The sequence below is a fragment of the Solanum pennellii genome, chromosome 3, assembly GCF_001406875.1.
Source record: "Solanum pennellii chromosome 3, SPENNV200".
Classification (NCBI taxonomy): Eukaryota; Viridiplantae; Streptophyta; class Magnoliopsida; order Solanales; family Solanaceae; genus Solanum; species Solanum pennellii.
Window position 1 is genome coordinate 6457915 of NC_028639.1, and position 21918 is coordinate 6479832.

Sequence of the window (21918 nt, forward strand, 5' to 3'; positions counted from 1 at the left end):
TTATTTGATTGTTTTGAAAAGTTTTAATTCTGCATTACCTTTCATATATACATATACGATGAATGATGTCAAAGGGTCTGTATAAGACCTCCGAGAGGTTGAATACGCCGTGTGGTGGCTTGAGAATACCATTCCTTCTAGGGTATACTCTCGGGTCATGACATATTGACTGCAAAATCATTTTTGAGCCATATTGTTGACGATAAGGACATTTTGAGCAAAATATAAACGGAGGACATTTTTATTCATTTCACATAGTTTAGAGCATTTTTACCCTTTTCTCTTTTTTTAAAAAAGTAAATAGTTATGTTGGAGAAAATTACTAAAATTAATAACAAATAGTTTGTCTTAGAGATAAATAAAATTAGTACACATTTCTTTAACTAAAAATATTGAAACATAGTCAAAACAATATACTTCTTAACAAAAGTATCTTTTAAATAAATTACTCAAATACAAATGTTATTATTTTTAAAAATATTTTCTAAAAAGCTATTTTTAAAAGAAGTTCTTACAACAAAATAAATAAACTTATAGGTTAAACAACCCTTAAGTTGAACATACTAATAAGTAAAATAAAAAACATATTAAAATAAAATTAATTGTTAGATAAATATCTTGATAAACCATAATCAAGAAGGAAAAAAAGTAATCTCCAAATACTTTTTAATTTACCCAAACACTTTAAAAATACTTAAAATTAATTTTACTTACAAATACTTTAAACGAATCAGTTCAAACATACTCTATTATTCTTAATCAAATACCGTTTAAGTTCAATGTACTAATAATGAAAAATACATATATTCAAAGAAAGTTAATCATTAAATAAATTTCTTGATAAATCACAATTAGTAATCTAATCTAATTGCTCATTTTCTTAATTCACCCAAACGCTTTTAAAAGTACTTAAAACTTATTTTTACTTAAAAAGCATTTAATATATGTTAATTTAAATGGATCTCTAATTAAACGTAGATTCACAAATTAATGAAAAAATAAAATGTACAGATACTACATAGTCAAACACATTTTTCAAGAAAACATTTAAAATTGAGATCTCATAATATTTGACTAAATTCGATTTTGTTACCAAGTTTTGGAAAAATTTTCATAAGTAGTTTTTTAAAATACACTATAAATATATGATAATAATAATAATAATATAATAAAATATTGAAATAATATTTACAAAAACTGAATTTTGACAATGATAAGAGTGAACCATTCATCTAGTAGCGAAGAAGAAGAAGAAATGGCGAGATTTTCAGTTGGAAGAGAAGAAGATGATAATGATGAAGGACCCAGTAACCCCACAAGAAGACCTGAACCCAAGAGACGGAGAACTACCGCCGGAACTTTCTCTTGTAGCGTCGTTGTCCGTCAACAAGAAGAAGAAGAAGAAAGAGAAAGAGAAAGGGAAAGGGAGAGAGAAAGGGTTGTTGAGGAAGAGGAGGAGGAGGAGGAGGAAGAAGAGGAGGATTGGGAATCGGAATCGGAATCTGAGGGAAATTTCCGATTGAGCGGTGATCGGAGGTTGCCAGTTCGTGAATCGGAGGTTGCAAGAGAGAACAGGGCTATTTTCGGGGAGGACCCAGATCAGAATTTGGAGGGTTCAAGAGGAAACGGGTCGATTTCTGTGATGTTATCGGATCCTGATGTGTTGGATTGCCCAATCTGCCTTGAACATCTCTGTGTTCCTGTCTTTCAGGTTTCTTCTTTTGACCCTGTTCATTTGCTATTATTTGTAAGAATTTATCTGCGTATGTATGTTGGAATCAATTGTATTTGGAGAATTCTTGATTGACATTTATATAGTTTATTGCTCTCAAGGAGGTGTAAAAGTTGCCTTTTTTGTTAGTCCAACAGGTGGGGTTTGGGAGGATAGTGTTTACGCAGACTTTAGCCTACCTCGTGGAGGTGGTTTTAAGAAATAAAATACAGAAGTTAAGCAGAAACGTCAGATAATAGAGACATGATTACATAGCATTCAGTATTGCATTGAAAGAGCATAGGAAATGTGGATCTGTTAAAGAGTTTAGTTGGGAGAATTGTGTAAGAATTTATCTGCGTATATATGTTGGAACTTGGAATCAATTGTGTTTGGAGAATTCTTGATTGACATTTATATAGTTTGTTGCTCATAAGGAGGTGTAAAAGTTGCCTTTTTTGTTAGTCCAACAGGTGGCGTTTGGGAGGATAGTGTTTATGCAGACTTTAGCCTACCTCATGGAGGTGGTTTTAAGAAATAAAATATAGAAGTTAAGCAGAAATGTCAGATAATAGAGACATGATTACATAGCATTCAGTATTGCATTGAAAGAGCACAGGAAATGTGGATCTGTTAAAGAGTTTAGTTGGGAGAATTGCTGACAGAGGAATGACTGCTTTAGGTGTTTATCCCATCTCATGTGGTTTGAACTTTGAAGTTATAAAATTTCATTCAAATTGGAGAATAACTGGCTAGTGTAGGTCTCTGTTTTACTGGTGAAGTCATAGTCTTAACGCGTAATATTCAAGTTAGAGGAAGTACTAGGGTACGATGGAGTATAATAAGACACTTAAAATGGCTACCAGATTCCGATTAGAGATTACAAATGGGTATCATTATAAATGGGTTACTTTGTAATTAGGCTCTCTTCTTCCCTTAAGGTAATTGTTGTGTTTGCAAAATCCCTAATACCCAGACCTCCCTGTTCTTTTGGTAATATGACTTTGACCTCCCATAAATAAATATCCCTGCCCATAGGAATGCTCTTCTCAGACCAATTAATTGCTCTTTCACCTCCCATAAAAAGATATTGCATGTTCTAGTTTGCCAGCCTCTTCTCCACCTTTTCCACCACTCCGTTCTATATCTCTGGTCCTTTGTATTTTGCACCCAAAGGGAGACCGGAATAAGTAGAGTGGAAAGACCATGTATCATACCCCAGAGTTCCATGCAGGGTATTCAAATTTTAGACTTCTTTGACAGGGTAGATCTTGCTCTTCATCATGTTAATATGTAGTCCAGAGACTTCAAATAGCATGAGAGTTAGATTGAGATATAGAACTTGGAGAGTCTCTGCCCAACAAAAGATTAGGGTATCATCAATGATAGAAATTATAATTGTTTACTATTCCTTTGTTGGAGATCTATCTGATATAAGTCATTAACTGTATGCTATTCCTTTTTTGGAGATCCATCGTGATAGAAGTTATTAACTGTGTACTATTCTTCTGTTGGAGATCTATCGTGATAAAAGTTATTAACTGAATTCTATTCCTTTGTTGGAGATCTATCTGATAGAAGTCATTAACTGTGTACTATTCCTTTTTTGGAGCTCTATCGTAATAGAAGTTATTAACTGTACACTATTCCTTTGTTTGAGTCTTTGAGATCTATCGTGATAGAAGTTATGTACCTAGGCCTCTTTTTAGAACTCTTGGTTTTAGCTCACAGTAACTTCAGATTTAATCTTGTCACTGCATATATAGGCATAGACAACTGAGATTCAGATCATAAGATCTACATTCTTCTCCTTGCCAGGGTGTTTAATTTGTGTCTTTTCTCATCTAAGAGTTGCAGAACAGCCACAATGGTTTTACTTTAAGTAGAATATAGCTATTGGTAATCAATTTGTTGTTATTACAACAAAATATGACATTTAAATGCATGAGCATGTTTAAATGAAGCTGTTGAGTGTTTTGAACTAAGGAAGAAATGATGAAGAGCAGGACTCTAGGGATGTGACAAATGCTAATATGAAAGGCTAAGTAGTGAAGTGAAAGTGGATGTGTGAGCAGGACTCTAGGGATGTGACAAATGCTAATATGAAAGGCTAAGTAGTGAAGTGAAAGCGGATGTATGAGCCTTTTTGACCAAGCAAGAAATTAAAGCCTTGACTGTAGGTTTATAGCTCAATAGTGAATTTAAGTGCAATTTGTTTATGCTTTCTATGTAACACATTTTTCTTTTTCCCTACTTCTTAAGCTGTGTACTTTGAGAAACCTTGAAATTTATAAGCAAGCAGAGTGGAGTAAGCTGTCATCTGCAAACATTCAAACTGCTTACTATAAACGTATTTTCTGACATTCTTTTTTCTTTCTGGACAAATATATAGTGTGAGAATGGGCACATAGCATGTGCCTCCTGCTGCACCAAGATTGCTAATAAGTGTCCATCATGCTGTTGGCCAATTGGATATAACCGTTGTCGAGCTATGGAGAAGGTTCTAGAATCTGTGAAGGTCTCATGCGTGAACAAAATGTATGGTTGCAAGGAGATCCTGAGTTATAGTAAGAAAACTGACCATGAAAATGCATGCATCTATGTGCCTTGTTTTTGTCCTTCCCATGGCTGTGACTTCATAGGTACCTCAACAAACGTATATGCACATTTTAGGGACAAACATGCTTCTTCCGCAGAGCACATTTTTTTCAATGATGTCCATCCAATTCATATAGAAAAAGATCAAAGTTACAAAATTCTTCAAATGAGGACAGAAGGTATACTTTTTATCATCAACCATGCTAGCGACCGTGTTGGAAGTGCTTTCAACATTATCTGTGTTGGACCAGCTAGGCAGAAGAGAAGATTCTCTTACAAGCTTGTAGTAACAGACGGGGAAAGCTCTTTTAAACTAGAATCTGTTGCAGAGAGCATCCCAAACTGGTCAGAAAGCAGTCCTTTAAAAAAATTCCTTGTGGTTCCAAGAGATGTCGTTAACTCCAGTGCTCCGCTGAAGTTGAATGTTTTCATAGAAGAGAAGGAATACGTCTGCAATGGTTGCAGATGTTGATGTAATCTTATTTTATCATGTCTTGGCTTGTTCATGCCTTGCTAACTTCTTTAGAAATTTTATGTGAATAGTTTTTGGATGGGTGCTCTGCTATATTTGGGGATTTGAATTTGTGCTGTTGAATATCAAAGGATTTTGAATGTTATGTTTGATGTTGTTGTGCTCGAGAGAATAGTTTGTTTAGCCTTAGCTTTGCTTCTTAAGTCAGCTTTTCCCAATTTCAAAATTGCTTCGTTAAAATGTAGTACTTCTTATCGAGAAGTAGTTTGTGTTAGGTCAATAAATTTTAGATGCACTTTTAAAAGTATCTTTAAATATATTTTTTCTAAACTGATTTCCAATGTCAAATATGTGAGTAAGTATTTCTTAATATATTTTTCTCTAAATTGGTAGTACTTTTGGGTAATGCGGGTGGTAAAACGTAGCTCGTAGTGCAATTATCACCATTAAATGAATCTTACAATGCGTGATTTAAATTTAATCGAATTATAATACAAATACGACCAACATTAGTTGTAGTGCAAGCACCATCATTGAATGAATTCTATAATGCGTGATTCAAATTTAATCGAACTATAATATAAATTTTGAATACGGAATAAACAAAATGAAAAAATAGAAAAAGTAAAACAAACGGGCTAAACCCGGTGCCCGATTGTACTCTCTTCCTCTTTACCGATAAAAAAAAATCAAATTAAAGCAAAGAGCCTAAATAAGAAGACAAACGAACGCGTGAATTCCCCGGAGGCCGACGAGTTCGCCCCCATCTACTCGTCGATCAACTTCCGTCACCGTTCATAGCTGCCGGAATCCTAGTATGATCGACCTGGTTGAGGTTGAGGCTTCTCCAACTGATCTCACCGCACAATGACTATGGTTTCAATTCTCAATTTCCTTCGATTTTTCATCTTGCTATGTGCCTTATATCACCTTATTTTATTGTTTTACAGTCAATTTTTGATTTCTTTGTTTTTGCGGAACAGCAGCATCCACTTATTGTTCAGATCATTTGGTTCTCTTTCAGTTTAAAATAGCTTAAACTTTGAAGTTTCTCTTTTATCTTTTAATAAAATGATATATAGCCATGCAAATGTCTAAGACTTGTTTTTAGACTACAAATTGGGATGAAGGAGTAGACAACTGCTAAACTGTTTGGAAGAGGAAAAACAGAGTTCCTTAATGTTACTGCACCAATTGGTAATGTTAGAACCTAGTGTAATCCTACAACTGGGGTCTGAAGAGGATAATATGTCCACAGCCTTACCCCTATCTTTATCGGGTAGAGAGATTGTTTTGATCGACCGTCGGCAATCTTCCTTTATCCGGGCTTGGGACTAGCAATGTGAGCAGGCTCACACAGGTGATGTTTTAGTGAACAGGGCACATGATATTTATATCACATTTGAAAAATGGTGTAGGAAAATGGAACAATCTAATCTGGATACGGTATATTTAGCCATTTGTGCCTGAACGTATGATAGTCCAGGTTTTTTGCTGTGGAGTTATTGACTTGTCGAAGTACTAGTGGGCTTCTGAAGAGACTGAGGATATCTACCATGTAAAAATGATAACTTTTTCTATAAAGTAAGGACATGATATATCAAAGTGCAAGTATCAGCTCTGCTTGCCTGTTTTGTTTTGGACTATCAGCATATTTCACTCCATTACATGATTTAATAGCATATCTGTCACAAAAGAAATGCACGGTTTATTAAGGAAATTGACATTGAGGAGTAGCTGAATCTTCACGAAATTGGAGAACGAAGATGCCTAACATTTAAGTGTGTATGCATAATACTGCAGCCGACTTGCAGGCATATCTTCAGCTGATGCTGTAGTTGGGAGCATCATAGTATATAACGGTCACATTTTCTATATGTGGTAAAATGTTCATTTTCTGTACAGTCAAAATAGTTCATTTCTTTTTCGGATTCTATGTGCTTTGGTATCATCTTCGTGTTTGACTCGTTTATAACATTGTTGGCCTTGTGGAGTTTTAGTATAAATGTTTTCGTGTTCTTCTATTTTAAGGTGGATGGGTATTATAGGTAACTGAATTTCTCCATTCTTTAATTTTAAGGTGCCTAGTGAAGGAGAATTTGCAACGGAAAGAAGATGGATCAAGGTATTAGTGAACCTGAACGGAGTAGAAAAAAGAAGAAAAAGCCACTCCTCATCCTACTTGCTCTAGGGTGCACTTCAGGTGACATGTTTATTTGAGTAAATACCTTATCTTTGTAACTTGTTTATCTGATTTCCGCTGCTTTTGAACCACCATGTTCTGCTAACACTGAGAACAATATTTTCAGCTGACTTTATAAAAAGCACAGTGCTACAACACATCCTCAATCTTTAGGCCTCTGAAAGCTGTAAGAATCTATTTCTATGCATGAAATGCCTTAGTGTACACCTGTTGATTACATTGAAGCAAGTTAGTAAGAGCACATCACTTTTCAGGCCACAGAGATGGAAGCTGATGGGTCCTTAGGAGAAGGTAAAGTGCACTACTCGTGCCTGCAAAGTGTGGGATAAGTACCCGAGGAGGTTGATTTTTCAGTTAACTCTTCCGCTTCTCTATATGTGATATTGTCGTCTGCTTCAACTAGTTGCCATTGAAAGAGAATGAAAAAAAAGAATAAAAAGAGAAAAGAAATCCTTATAAGTCATTGCCATCTCTTTCAATGGTGAAGCACTTAAGAAAAAGAAAGAAAAAATAAAAATTTAACTCTAAAATATTTCTTTTATATTTTAAAAGAAAAGTATTGAAAATAAAAGGTTTAATTTTATTTTAGTTTTCACACCCTTCAGGCGAGTTATATACACTCTATTTCTTAAATGTCGGAATAGGGTTTTTCAATTTAAACTACTTTAGGGGTTTATTAGGATCTCCCAAAGTTTAGGTGTCTTTTTCAAAAAAGGGTAATAGTTTAGGGGGGTTTCTATGTATTTTCTCCTAAATTTATAAAACATAAACATGACCCGTAACTTGACGTCAGCTGGCAACTGTGACCTTTAACTTTGAGTGTGCATAAGTAGACACTCAAAGTTGGAGGACATAATTGTTCGCTGAAGCCAAGCTAACGATCATGTTTATGTATTATACCTTACATTTAATATGCACCTTTAATGTGTGAAAAAAATTGTTGTAAAAATACAATATAATACGAAGGATAATACATATTTCCCCCTTTTTCTATGTGATATTTATGTGATAATTAAAAGTTGAATGACTAGGTAAAATTTACTCTTGCATAAATTAACATGTTTGGGCATGTGAAGATTAGATACATAGATGCTCCATTGAGGAGGTGAGAGAGGTTGAATATAGTGAGTACGATCAAAGAGGGATAGAGATAGGTCGAAAAAGTACTGAGAAGAGGTGATTAGACGGACACAACAAAACTTCAACTTATCGAGGACATGACCTTAAATAGGAGGGTGTGGAGGTCACAAGTTAGAGTAGAAGGCTAGTAGGTAGTGAAGTGTTGTCTTGTTTCTCGACTTGTTAGGTTTGGTGGTTCCACCCTAGCGTTAGTTTTATTCTTGTAGTGTCTTCTTTTTTATTTCCTATCACCATTTGCTATTTATGGTGTTTCAGTTATTGCATTATTTTGTTATTGTTACGATTTCCATTTTAGTTGCTATGTTTTTTTCAGTGTCGTTTTTCTTTTCACTTACTTTGATTTGTTATACTCAAGCAGAGGGTCCTTTGAAAACAACATCTCTACCTTTACGAGATAGTGATAAGGTATGCATACAATCTACCTTTATACCTTACTTGCGGAATTTCACTGAATATATTATTGTTGTTGCATAAACTAACATAGTGTCTTTTATCTACTATATATTTAAAGGAATTAAATAGTATTTACTCATGGAGTAAATAATTTTCTATTATTAATTAATATTTCTATGACATGTTACTAAATTATGAATCAATTATTAAATAAGAATTGATGTTTAGGATTATTTTTTTTCAAGTCAAAGTTCCCTACAATTTAACTTTTTTTACTTTTCATTTTAGAATTTTATCCTTCATATACACTTTTTTATTTTATTTTACATTTTATGTCACGACCCGGACCGTCGTGATTGGAGTCCACACTAACTTTCCGGTGGGAGAACCACTACTACAACCCAAACAAGCAACAAAACCAAAAAGCCAAGTTATTTTAGTTTCAGTAGCAAGTTAAATCTAAGGAAGTTCCCATGAACTCTAACAAAAATCTATCAACAAAAACAAATGCAGAAGAATTAACCTAAAACCTGAAAGTCAATGCACCAAAACATCCAAGTTCAACAAGTCTAAACAATAAGGGTCACAATCCCAACTAGTGAACTAATTGACTAACTAGAAAAGTCCAAGTCCGAAATGTGAACATAGACTCCAAGAGAATCTAGAGCAGCCCGGAAGATGCTAGTTCATCCTTGAATTCGAAGTTGACGATTACAAATCTTCTAAGCGAGGTCTGTCAATAGCCACCGGAAGATGCCCTGTTCTCAACAAAAATAAGAGGAAGCGCAGAATCAGTGTTCAACCACCATGTACTGGTAGGATCATGCGGCTATCCCAGGATTCTTAGTCCGGAATATGCTAGTTCATCCTTGAATTCGAAGTTGACGATTACAAATCTTCTAAGCGAGGTCTGTCAATAGCCGCCGGAAGATGCCCTGTTCTCAACAAAAATAAGAGGAAGCGCAGAATCAGTGTTCAACCACCATGTACTGGTAGGATCATGCGGCTATCCCAGGATTCTTAGTCCGGAATATGCTAGTTCATCCTTGAATTCGAAGTTGACGATTACAAATCTTCTAAGCGAGGTCTGTCAATAGCCGCCGAAAGATGCCATGTTCTCAACAAAAATAAGAGGAATCGCAGAATCAGTACACAACCACCATGTACTGGTAGGATCACGCGGCTATCCCACTAAGTGCAACATAAACAAGTTAATTACAACAATATAACCATGCAACATATCAAACATATATAATATTGAATGTCACATGCTTTAACAATACACATTTTTCACAAGTTGTTGGTCCTTTCATGGAACTGAAACCCAAACTGTTAGTGCACTGGAACGTGGTATCTGATCCCATAGTTATGCCAGGACGTGGCAATCCGATCCCATTTTTATATTGATACATGGCAACCAATTCCAGTTAGTTATGTCGGAATATGACAGTTCGATCCATCAACACACCACGATCACATTCACAAGTATATTTCAATAATCATATCAAGAAATGTTCATTACATATAATTATTCATCTATCTCATTTACAACCAGTGTGAATCAACAATGCAACATTCACATACATGAATGCATCATTATGAAGCAATAACAATAATACATCACGGAATCATAGAATCACAACTATCACATACCTTGAAATAATCTTGAAACCCTAGGAATCTGGATCCTTCCCTTTCCGGATTCGTGTCGCTTGTTCTTGGTCTACAAACAATCATAATAACACGGGAATCAACAAACAATGGTTAATTACCCGAAACTATAGCAATTCTATAAAACCTAGATCATACCCATGATCCTAAGTATCCAATTAAGGTTTGTTAACGACCTTAAGTCGCGTTGAGCCCGCTACAACAACCTTTATCCCATTGTAGTGGCTTTGCCAGAGCGGCATAAATCCCCGCCAGGGCGGTTACGCGAGGCAGTGAGCTATTTCAAAAATCCCAAGACCCTTATTTCACAACACACCTCCAAACCACGACACTCAGAAAATACCTTCCACGCCAAGATCAATTCTGGAGTTCTACTCGCTCAAATATAAGTTTGTTAAGTCGTATAGATTCTTTAACGAGTTATCTAGCTACTCATGCAATCAAAATCATAAATGATTCACCCGATTGTTACCAGATTTCTCCACACGTCAAAGACTCCATTTCGTCCAAAATCTGAACTAGGTTGAGAAAAATTCAAATACTACGAAAAAGTTTTTCGACCCAAATTTTTCCCCCGTTGGCTTTTCTTTAACGGCGGAACCCGATTGTTACATTTTATATATTGTTGTTTTATATTTTAATTTTAATTTGTGGAATAATTTTATAAATTTATTTGACTTGATGTTTTTAATTATATTTAAATTATTATGTTAATATTTTTGTTTGATTTATCTATTGGTAATTTATAATACTTACTTTTTAATCAAATAAACATAAAAAATTAATATAATTTCATAATAGATATTCAAAATAGTTTTTTTTAAATATATATAAGTATTCTTGATATTAGAAGTGTATGCGTAACGGTCCTTTTCATAATTTGACTCTCAAAAATACTTTTTAAAAAATATTAGAAGTGCTTAAAAAATTTAACATTTTCTAGCCGCTTGGCCAAATAGGTCAACACCGTGCAAGTTCAATGTACTAATGACATTAAAAACATAATTCAAATTAAGTTAATTATTAAATAAATTCTTGATTAATTATAATTGGTAATCTAATTACTCATTTTCTTAATTCAATGAAGATTAAAAATCCATAAACTCTTTTTGAATTTATCTAACACTTCAAAACTGCTTAAAAATTGTTTTCACTTGAAAACACTTAAAACAAGTCAATCCAAAAGACTCTTAGGCCTCATTTGTTTCCATTAAGATTAAGAGGTCTGAATATGAAATCACATCTGAATATTGAGATTTGCATTAAGATTGGTTGTTTTGATCTGAATGCACATTTGAATATAAAGATGTGGTCTCTAAATCTGAACTCTAAATAACTGATGTTGTTTGTTTTCAATATCTGAATGTGGAAGTGAAATTGAACATTATATTAATAAATATTATAGAATTTTCATTTCAACAAAATATATCTCTTTTGATAAAAACAAAGTTTTAGAAGTTTTAATAATCATGATTTGAAGTACTATTTTTTCATTCAAAAATCTTGATAAACAACAATGCACCAAAAATATTATTCCAACCAGTGTTCTTGACACACGTCAATACAATATTATTATAAAAAAATACTTGAAAGCAGAGAAACTATGATTTATTATTTGATAACTTATCAAATGAGTCTAAATGTTGTTAAGAGTCTCCTAGAGATCTGATTCGTTTTGACTATTCAGACTCCTTAAGAGTTTTTTTTTTTTTAAAAAAAATAAAACAAATGAACATAATGGGTTGAATATGAATGATTCAGATTCAAAGCTAAAAACAGACGTACTTAATGGGCTGAATGGGTTGAATCTGAATGATTACGATTCAAACCTCCATTAAGTGCAAAAATGAGGCCTTAATCAAACACCGTCCCAATTCAATGTACTAATGACAAACAAATATATTCACATAAAGGTAATCATTAAATAAAGTTCTTAGTAAACCATAATTGGTAATCTAATTACTCATTTTCTTAATTTATGAAGCAAAAGAATAATCTATAAACACTTTTTAATTTACCTAAACACTTCAAAAGTGCTCACAATTTTTTTTAGCTAAAAACATTTAAAACAAGTCAATTCAAACACACTCTTAATCAAACACCGTCCAAGTTTAATGTACTAATGTGACATAATCATTTAATAAATTGATTAGTAAACCATAATTCGTAATCTAATTACTCATTTTCTTAATTTTTATGAAGCAAAAAAATACTCCCTTCGTTTAAAAAAGAATGACCTCATTTCCTTTTTAGTCTATTTCAAAAAGAATGTCCCCTTTCTTTTTTGGAAAAATTTTTACTTTAACTTTCCAAGTGACATATCTAAGATCACAAGATTAAAGGGCAATTTGTTACATTTGTCATAACTTTAATTTAGAACCACAAGATCAAAAATTCTTCTTTCTTTTCTTAAACCCCGTTCCAAGTAAAACTAGACCATTCTTTTTTAAACGGAGAGAGTAATCTATGAACACTTTTAATTCACCTAAATACTTCAAAAGTGCTTACAATTTTTTTAGTTAAAAACACTTGAAACAAGTCAATTTAAACACACTCTTAATCAAACATCGTCCAAGTTGAATGTACTAATGTGACATAAAAAATACATATTCAAATAAAGTTAATCATTAAATAAATTTCTTGGTAATTTCATTACTCATTTTCTTAACTCAAAAATAAAATAAAATCTATACAACTTATTTATAAATTAAATAAAACTATTACCTCATAGTCAAAAACATTTTCAAGAGAACTTTAAATTCAAATCTTAAAGTATTAAAGAAGTAGTATAAATATATGATAATAATAATAATATAATAAATATTGAAATAATATTTACAAAAAAATGAATTTTGACCATAATAGGAGTGAACCATTCGAAGTAGAAGAAGAAGAAATGGCGAGATTTTCAGTTGGAAGAGATGAACATGATAATGATGAAGGAGGACCCTGTAACTCCAGCACATCCGTACGCAAGAGACGGAGGACTACCGCCGGAACTTTATCTCGCGGCGTCGTAATCCGTCAACAAGAAGAAGTAGAAGAAAGAGAAAGGGAAAGGGTTGTTAAGGAAGAAGTAGAGGAAGAGGCAGAGGAGGAGGATTGGGGATCGGAATCTGAGGGAAATTTCCGATCGAGCGGTGATCGGAGGGTGCCAGTTTGTGAATCCGAGGTTTTAAGAGAGAACAGGTCTATTTCTGGTGAGAGCGTGTATCAGAATTTTGAGGATTCAATCATAAACAGGTCAATTTCTGTGACGTTATTGGATCCGGATGTGTTGGATTGCCCGATCTGCTTTGAACATCTCTGTGTTCCTGTCTTTCAGGTTTCTTCTTTTTACCCTTTTCATTGCTATTAGGAGTATAAGAATTTATCTGTGTTGGAATTAATTGTGTTTGGAGAATTCTTGATTTGCATTTAGAGGTTTTTGAAAGACATGGTCTTGAAGGGAATTTGTATTGACATTTACAATCTGACCAATATACTTTATTGCTCTTAGGGTGTAAAAGTTACAGTTTTTGTTAATCCAACAGTGGGGTTTGGGAGGATAGAGTTTACGCAGACTTTAGCCGTGCCTAGTGGAGGCGGTTTTAAAAAATAAAATATAGAAGTAGAGCAGACATGTCAGATAATAGAAATATGATTACTTAGCATTCAGTATTGCATTGGAAAAGCATAGGAAATGTGGATCTGTTAAAGAGTTTAGTTGGGAGAATTGCTGACAGTGGAATGACTGTGCTTATCCCATCTCATGTGGTTCTAATTTTGAAGTTATAACATTTCATTCAAATTGGAGAATAACTGGCTAATATAGGTCTTTGTTTTACTGGTGAAGTCATAGTCTTAATGGCGTAATATTCAAGTTTGAAGAAACACTGGGTTATGATGGAGAATTATACGACACTTAAAGTGGGGAGATGGCTACCAGTTTCAATCAAGTTAATCTCATTCTGACTAGAGATTACAAATGGGTATCATTGTAAATGGGTTTTTTTCTTTTCGCATCCCGATTTAATCTGGGCTTAAGTTACATTGTAATTAGGCTTTTTTCTTGCAAAATATCTGGTGATATAGTTTGTTCCCTTAATGTTATTGTTGTGTTTCTAAAGATCCCTAATGCCCAAACCTCCCCGTTCCTTTGGCAATATGACTTTATCCCACTTCACAAGGTGGAATTTATGCTCTTCACGGTCTCCTTTCCATAGGAATGCCCTTCTTAGACCAACTAGTTGCTCTTTCACCTCATATGACATTGGGATGAGGGAAGTAGGTAGGTACTCTGTCCAGTACACTATTTATGGGGGTAAGCCTTCCTTTCATAAATAGATATTCCATATCTCAGGTGCTTTGTATTTTGCATCTAAAGGGAGACCAAACTAAGTAGAGTGAAAGAGCATGTGCCATACCCCAGAATTCCATGCTAGGGTATTCAAAATAGACTTCTTTGATAGGGTAGATCTGGTTCTTCATCATGTTAATATGTAATCCAGAGACAGCTTCAAACAGCTTCAGAGTTAGATTGACATATAGGACTTGCAGAGTCTCTGCCCCACAAAAGATTAGGGTATCAGCAGTCATAGAAGTTATTAACTGTTTACTGTTCCTTCTTGTAGATTTATCTGATAGAAGTTATTAACCGTATACTATTCCGTTTTTGGAGATCAATCGTAATAGAGTTATTAACTGCATACTATTATTTTGTTAGAGATCTATCGTGATAGAAGTTATTAACTGTATACTATTTCCTTTGTTGGAGATCTATCGTCATAGAAGTTATGTACCTAGGCCTCTTTTTAGAACTCTTGGTTTTAGCTCACAGTAACTTAAGATTTAATCTTGTTACTGCATTTAAAAGCATACACAACTGAGGTTCAGATCGTAAGTTCTATGTCCTTCTCCTTGCCAGGGTGGTTAATTTATATCCTTTTTCATCTAAGGTAGAATATAGCTATTGGTAATCAATTTGTTGTTATTGCAACAAAATATGACATTTTAATGCATGAGCGTGTTTTCAATGAAATTATTGAGTCTTTTGGACCAAGCAAGAAATTAAAGCCATGACTCTAGGTTTATGGCAAATGCTAGAGCTAAATATTGAATTTTAAGTACAATTTCTTTACGTTTTCCATGTAACACATTTTTCTTTTTCCCTACTTCTTAAGCTGTGTACTTCGATAAACTTGAAAATTTATAAGCATGCAGAGTAGAGCAAGCTATCATCTGCAAACATTCTAACTGCTTACAATGAACATATTTTCTGACATCCTTTTTTCTTTCTGGACAAAAATATAGTGTGAGAATGGGCACATAGCATGTGCCCCTTGCTGCACCAAGATTGCTAATAAGTGTCCATCATGTTGTTGGCCGATTGGATATAACCGTTGTCGAGCTATGGAGAAGGTTCTAGAATCTGTGAAGGTCTCATGCGTGANGTCGAGCTATGGAGAATGTTCTAGAATCTCTGAAAGTGTCATGCGTGAACAATAGGTATGGTTGTAAGGAGATTCTGAATCTTAGTAAGAAAACTGACCATGAAAATGCATGCATCTATGTGCCTTGTTTTTGTCCTTCCCATGGCTGTGACTTTATAGGTNCGCTGTGACTTCATAGGTACCTCAACAAACGTATATGCACATTTTAGGGACAAACATGCTTCTTCAGCAGAGCACATTTCTTTCAATGTTGTCCATCCAATTTATATAGAAAAAGACCAAAGGTACATAATTCTTCAAATGAGGACAGAAGGTATACTTTTTATCGTCAACCATGCTAGTGACCGTGTTGGGAGTGCTATCAACATCATCTGTGTTGGACCAGCTAGGCAGAAGAGAAGGTTCTCATACAAGCTTGTAGTAACAGATGGTGAAAGCTCTTTTAAACTAGAATCCATTGCAGAGAGTGTGCCAAAGTGGTCAGAATATAGTCCTTTGAAGAAATTCCTTGTGGTCCCAAAAGATGTCGTTAATTCCATTGCTCGGCTGAAGTTGGATGTTCTCATAGAAGAGAAGGAATGAGTCTGCAATGGTTGCACATGTTGATGTAACATTGCCTTGATAACTTCTTTAGAGATTTCATGCCAATAGACAATAGTCATTGGATTGGTGCTTGCTTTATTTCGAGTACAGTAACAATCTAATATGTTTGTCCATTCATAAAAGAATAGTGTAATCGAGTAATATATAATATTACAATAATTATATATAAGATGATGTTTCACTTTAAAACGAAATACACCATCTAAGGAGATTTTATATATTCCACCATGTTTAGCATTATCAAAGACCAAAATTTTAGCGGGTTAAATATACATCACAATGGCATCACCCTTTCGTATGAACGTATTGCATATCTTTTAAGAGTTGATATGCATAAAAGCATAATATTGTTGTGCTAGGGTATACTAATAGTATATTTGACCAAGCTTTTAATATCAACTTATAAGAGTGTTTATTTCGAAAGCGTTTTGCAAAAAATAGTTTTGTAAAATGCAGTTTGTGTTTGACTTTTAAATTTTAAAAATCCTTGTAAACAACAATTAGTGTTTGACCAAACTTTTAAAAGTGTTTTTTAAGTATATTTTTTTTCTCAGAGATGCTTTCTCAAAAAAGTATATTTGAGCAAACGCTACTTTTTAGCTTTTGATAAATAACTTGTATTACTTGAAAAAAAACTTATTTTCTCTCAAAAAGTTTAGATAAACACCTCATTTTAAAAATAAAAATAAACATTTAATTTTTTTTTAAAACATTTCACCTCCTAAAAAATTGACCAAAATTAGAAGAGAAGGTTGTGGGGAAATACAGTATTAATGTCCATGAGATGAATTTTTAAAGGAAAAATAACTTAAATACACAACTATAAGTTTAGTATTCTCTAATTTTCCCTTCTTTTTTTTAAATATTACATAATTTCCTTTTTTTTAAATTTTAGTAGAAGTTTAGAGATACATATTCTTCTCTCTCCTATAACACACACTTCCCCATATAGAAAGTTCTTTTAAACTAGAATCTGTTGCAGAGAGTGTGCCAAACTGGTCAGAAGATAGTCCTATGAAGAAATTCCTTGTGGTCCCAAAAGATGTCGTTAATTCCAGTGCTCGGCTGAAGTTGGATGTTCTCATAGAAGAGAAGGAATGAGTCTGCAATGGTTGCACATGTTGATGTAACATTGCCTTGATAACTTCTTTAGAGATTTCATGCCAATAGACAATAGTCATTGCATTGGTGCTTGCTTTATTTGGGGATATGAATGTTTGCTGTTGAATTTACTTTCTTCCTTATTTTAAAAGGATTTTTCATATTATGTTTGATATTGGTGCTGCTATATTTGGGGATTTTGAATTTATGCTGTTGAAATTACTTTGTTTCTTATTTTAAAATGATTTTTCTTTTTTTCTTCCTTATTTTAAAAGGATTTTTCATATTATGTTTGATATTGGTGCTGCTATATTTGGGGATTTTGAATTTATGCTGTTGAAATTACTTTGTTCCTTATTTTAAAATGATTTTTCATATAATGTTTGATATTTTCATGCTAGGGTATACTAATTGCATATTTTGTCAAATTTTTCTAAAATTAGCTTATTTCGGAAGCGCTTTCCGAACAAAGTATTTTTTATTGGAATCAACTTGTGCTTTGAAATGTATTTTCCTCAACTGTGTTTTTCAAAAGCGTACTTTTGTGTAACAGAAGATATTTTTTTAGCTTCTGCTACTTCACAAAAATGCTTATTTTTTAATGATATTTGTCCTTGGGATGAATTTTTAATAATAATGTTTTCCCACTTTTATTTGTACATGACTATGAGATATACTATTTGTCAGAGTACCTCATCTCGAGTATAGTATCAATCTACTTTAATATGTTTGTCCATTCATAAAAAAATAGTGTAATTGAGTAATATATAATATCACAATAATTACATATAAGATGATGTTTCACCCCAAAAAGAAATATACCAATAAGGAGATTTTATATATTCCACCATGTTTAGCATTATCAAAGACCAAAATATTAGCGGGTTAAATATACATCACAATGGCTTTCGTATGAACGTATTGAACATCTTTAAGAGTTGATATGCGTAGAAGCATAATATTGTTGTGCTAGAATATACTAATAGTATATTTGACCAAGCTTTTAATATCAACTTATAAGAGTGTTTATTTCGAAAGCGTTTTGCAAAAAATAGTTTTGTAAAAAGCAGTTTGTGTTTGACTTTTAAATTTTAAAAATCCTTATGAGCAACAATTAGTGTTTGATCAAACTTTTAAAAATGCTTTTTTAAGTATATTTCTTTTTTCTCGGAGATGCTTTCTCAAAAAAGTATATTTGAGCAAACTCTAATTTTTAGCTTTTGATAAATAACTTGTATTACTTTGAAAAAAAACTTATTTTCTCCCAAAAAGTTTATATAAACACCTCATTTTAAAATATAAAAATAAACATTTAATTTTTTTTTAAACATTTCACCTCCTAAAAGATTGACCAAAATTAGAAGAGAAGGTTGTGGGGAAATAAAATATTAATGTCCCTGAGATGAATTTTTAATTACGATAGTTAACAGATCAAGCATGTTTGTCCTCAACTATTCAACTAGATATATGCTATCTCTCATCAACTCAAATATCATAGACATGTTTGAAAAAGTCATCTAGAAAATCTATATTTATCTTATTTACATTTATATCTGTCTCAAGTTGGTGCATATCATTCACTTCATGATGTTTTTTGTGCAAATTGCCCTTACTACTTTATATCTAGTTACTTCTTAATTCTCATTTAAGAAGATGAGGGTAATTTAATTTAATTCCTTTTATTGCTTAATGCTTTTGAAATCCTCACGAATGTGTCAAAACGCTTAAACATGACATAAAGTTGTGAGACATTTGCTTTTTGCAACCAATAATATTGCTTTTAGTTGTAATCTAGTAATATGGTTCTACATTCATATTCTTCGGGTGATGAATTAGTGATCTGCTTATATATGGTATCATTAAAGTTTTTTGTTCAGAAATTACTTATTAATTAAATCTATTACAAAAGTTATTAACAAATAACAACTAATGATCACATCACTCCAATTGACATAATACATAACGTGACATATGATACATTTATTAATATTAATTGTCATTTACACTTCACATATTAAAATACTCTAGTATGAATGCAATTTTGAAACATATTTTAAATTAATTGATTGATATATATTGGACAAAACCTAACAAAAGTGCACCCACTTGGTTCACAAAGAAACTTTCTTCTATTTTCTCACTTTATTTTCTTTTAGTGTCTTTCCTATTCAAAGCCATCATTTCCATCAACCTTCACAATACCCTGTTTAAAAAGTCATATTAAAAAACAATTTTTTAAAAAGAAAAAAACAAGAAGATGGAAATCACTTGGTTGGTACTATATATTTAGTTGTTAAGTTTGACTCATACTGTGTATTGACCAATATAAATAAAATCTTATTTCAGATAAATTCAAAAGTTCAATAAAAATATATTCGTTCATAACTTATAATAAAATTGATTATACATGGTCCTCCCCCATTCACTTTTACTGATCAATTATTTCTAAAATATATTATTACTTTTACTTGTTATTTTTAATAAATTAAGAAAAATATAATACTCCCTTTGTTTTAAAAAAAATGACCTAGTTTGACTTGAAACGGAGTTTAAGAAAAGAAAAAAGACTTGTTAATCTTGTGATTCTAAATTAAAGTTATGTCAAATGTACCAAAATGTCCTTTAATCTTGTGGTCTTGAACATGTCACGTGGAAAGTTAAAGTGTTTCCAAAAAAAGAAAGGGGTCAATGTCATCTTTTTTAAACAGACTAAAAAAGAAATAAAGTTATTTTTTTTGAAACGGAGAGAGTAATTTTTTTCCACGTTTTACCATTAATATTAAATATTATTCTCTAGATCATTCTATAAGATCTAATAGTGGACATCAATTAACACCTATGTCACTTATTATTATTTTAATAATTGTATCAAGTCAAATAATCACAAGTAAAAATGAACAAAAAGAGTACATACTATTAATCTTCAACAACCACAATTTACTGGTTTTTTCCTAGCAACCCCCTCTCACATATTTTGTTTACCAACCATCATTTGTTCCTCTATATATACTCACCACATGATATATATATATACCACAACCAAAACAATAGGTTTTATAAGTTCACAACATTTTTTATATACATACAAATAAACTCTAACCATTTTCTCTTCACTAAAATTTCTTCATTACAAATCTAACAATTTACTTGATCCAATGGCAGCATCAATTGCACAAAATGGGCATATGAATGGAGAAGTAGCTATGGATTTGTGCAAGAAATCAATCAATGATCCATTGAATTGGGAAATGGCTGCTGATTCTTTAAGAGGCAGTCATTTGGATGAAGTGAAAAAGATGGTGGTTGAATTTAGAAAGCCAATTGTGAAACTTGGGGGTGAAACTTTGACAGTTGCACAAGTTGCATCCATTGCAAATGTTGATGACAAAAGTAATGGGGTTAAAGTGGAACTTTCTGAAAGTGCAAGGGCTGGTGTGAAAGCTAGTAGTGATTGGGTTATGGATAGTATGAGTAAAGGTACAGATAGTTATGGTGTTACTACTGGATTTGGAGCAACATCTCATAGAAGAACAAAAAATGGTGGTGCTCTTCAAAAAGAACTTATTAGGTAAACAAACTATTTTTTTCGTCATATATACTAACAATGTAAAGAATTTAATATTTTTTTGTTATATATACTAACAATGTAAAGAATTTAATATTTTTTGTTATACATAGCTTATCGACTACTTGAGTGCTCCATTGATGAAGTTTTTTTTTTGTTTTTACGCGAAGGGGATTCGGATGAATTCAGTTAAAATGTGATCTTAATGAATTATGATATTTTTTTGTAGGTTCTTGAATGCTGGAGTTTTTGGTAATGGAATAGAATCATCTCACACATTGCCACATTCAGCAACAAGGGCAGCTATGCTTGTTAGGATCAACACTCTGCTTCAAGGCTACTCTGGCATTAGATTTGAGATCTTGGAAGCAATCACTAAGTTGATCAATAGCAACATCACCCCGTGTTTGCCTCTCCGTGGCACGATCACTGCCTCGGGTGATCTCGTCCCTTTGTCCTATATTGCTGGTTTGCTCACTGGCAGACCTAATTCCAAGGCTCTTGGACCCAATGGTGAGAAACTTAATGCTGAGGAAGCTTTCTGCGTGGCTGGTGTTAGTGGTGGATTTTTCCAGTTGCAGCCTAAGGAAGGACTTGCACTTGTGAATGGCACAGCAGTTGGTTCTGCTATGGCATCAATAGTCCTGTTTGAGTCCAACATCCTTGCTCTTATGTCTGAAGTTTTATCAGCGATTTTTGCTGAAGTGATGAACGGAAAGCCCGAATTCACTGACTATTTGACACACAAGTTGAAGCATCACCCTGGTCAGATTGAGGCTGCTGCTATTATGGAACACATTTTGGATGGAAGCTCTTATGTGAAGGCAGCTCAGAAGCTCCATGAAATGGATCCTCTTCAAAAACCAAAGCAAGATCGTTATGCTCTCCGAACATCTCCACAATGGCTTGGACCTCAGATTGAAGTCATTCGTGCTGCAACTAAGATGATCGAGAGGGAGATTAACTCAGTGAACGACAATCCATTGATCGATGTTTCAAGAAACAAGGCCTTACATGGTGGCAACTTCC

At 33.1% G+C, this 21918-nt stretch overlaps 3 protein-coding genes across 3 annotated transcripts in view; all 3 read left to right on the forward strand.

The window, feature by feature from the left end:
* The first annotated feature begins 1161 nt into the window (after nucleotides 1-1161).
* Nucleotides 1162-4950, forward strand: LOC107014420 (E3 ubiquitin-protein ligase SINA-like 7). Its single transcript, XM_015214322.2, has 2 exons — nucleotides 1162-1711; nucleotides 4104-4950. The coding sequence occupies exons 1-2, from the start codon at nucleotides 1211-1213 to the stop codon at nucleotides 4779-4781; spliced, it is 1179 nt and encodes a 392-aa protein (XP_015069808.1). The 5' UTR covers nucleotides 1162-1210; the 3' UTR covers nucleotides 4782-4950.
* A 522-nt stretch (nucleotides 4951-5472) lies between these two features.
* The window catches only part of LOC107014421 (putative E3 ubiquitin-protein ligase SINA-like 9), a 57465-nt gene continuing 41019 nt past the window's right edge, over nucleotides 5473-21918 (forward strand). Inside the window, 7 exon segments of the mRNA XM_027915755.1 lie at nucleotides 5473-5616; nucleotides 6862-6984; nucleotides 7091-7150; nucleotides 7239-7325; nucleotides 8483-8529; nucleotides 13054-13513; nucleotides 15481-15508. Coding sequence (XP_027771556.1) covers nucleotides 13085-13513; nucleotides 15481-15508 — 457 coding nt within the window. The 5' untranslated portion in view covers nucleotides 5473-5616; nucleotides 6862-6984; nucleotides 7091-7150; ... (1 more) ...; nucleotides 8483-8529; nucleotides 13054-13084.
* Nucleotides 20350-21918, forward strand: part of LOC107014419 (phenylalanine ammonia-lyase) — a 6076-nt gene continuing 4507 nt past the window's right edge. The window contains exons 1-2 of the mRNA XM_015214321.2: nucleotides 20350-20892; nucleotides 21119-21912. Of these exons, the coding sequence (XP_015069807.1) occupies nucleotides 20480-20892; nucleotides 21119-21912 (1207 nt within the window). The 5' untranslated portion in view covers nucleotides 20350-20479. The remainder of the gene's footprint in view (nucleotides 20893-21118; nucleotides 21913-21918) is intronic.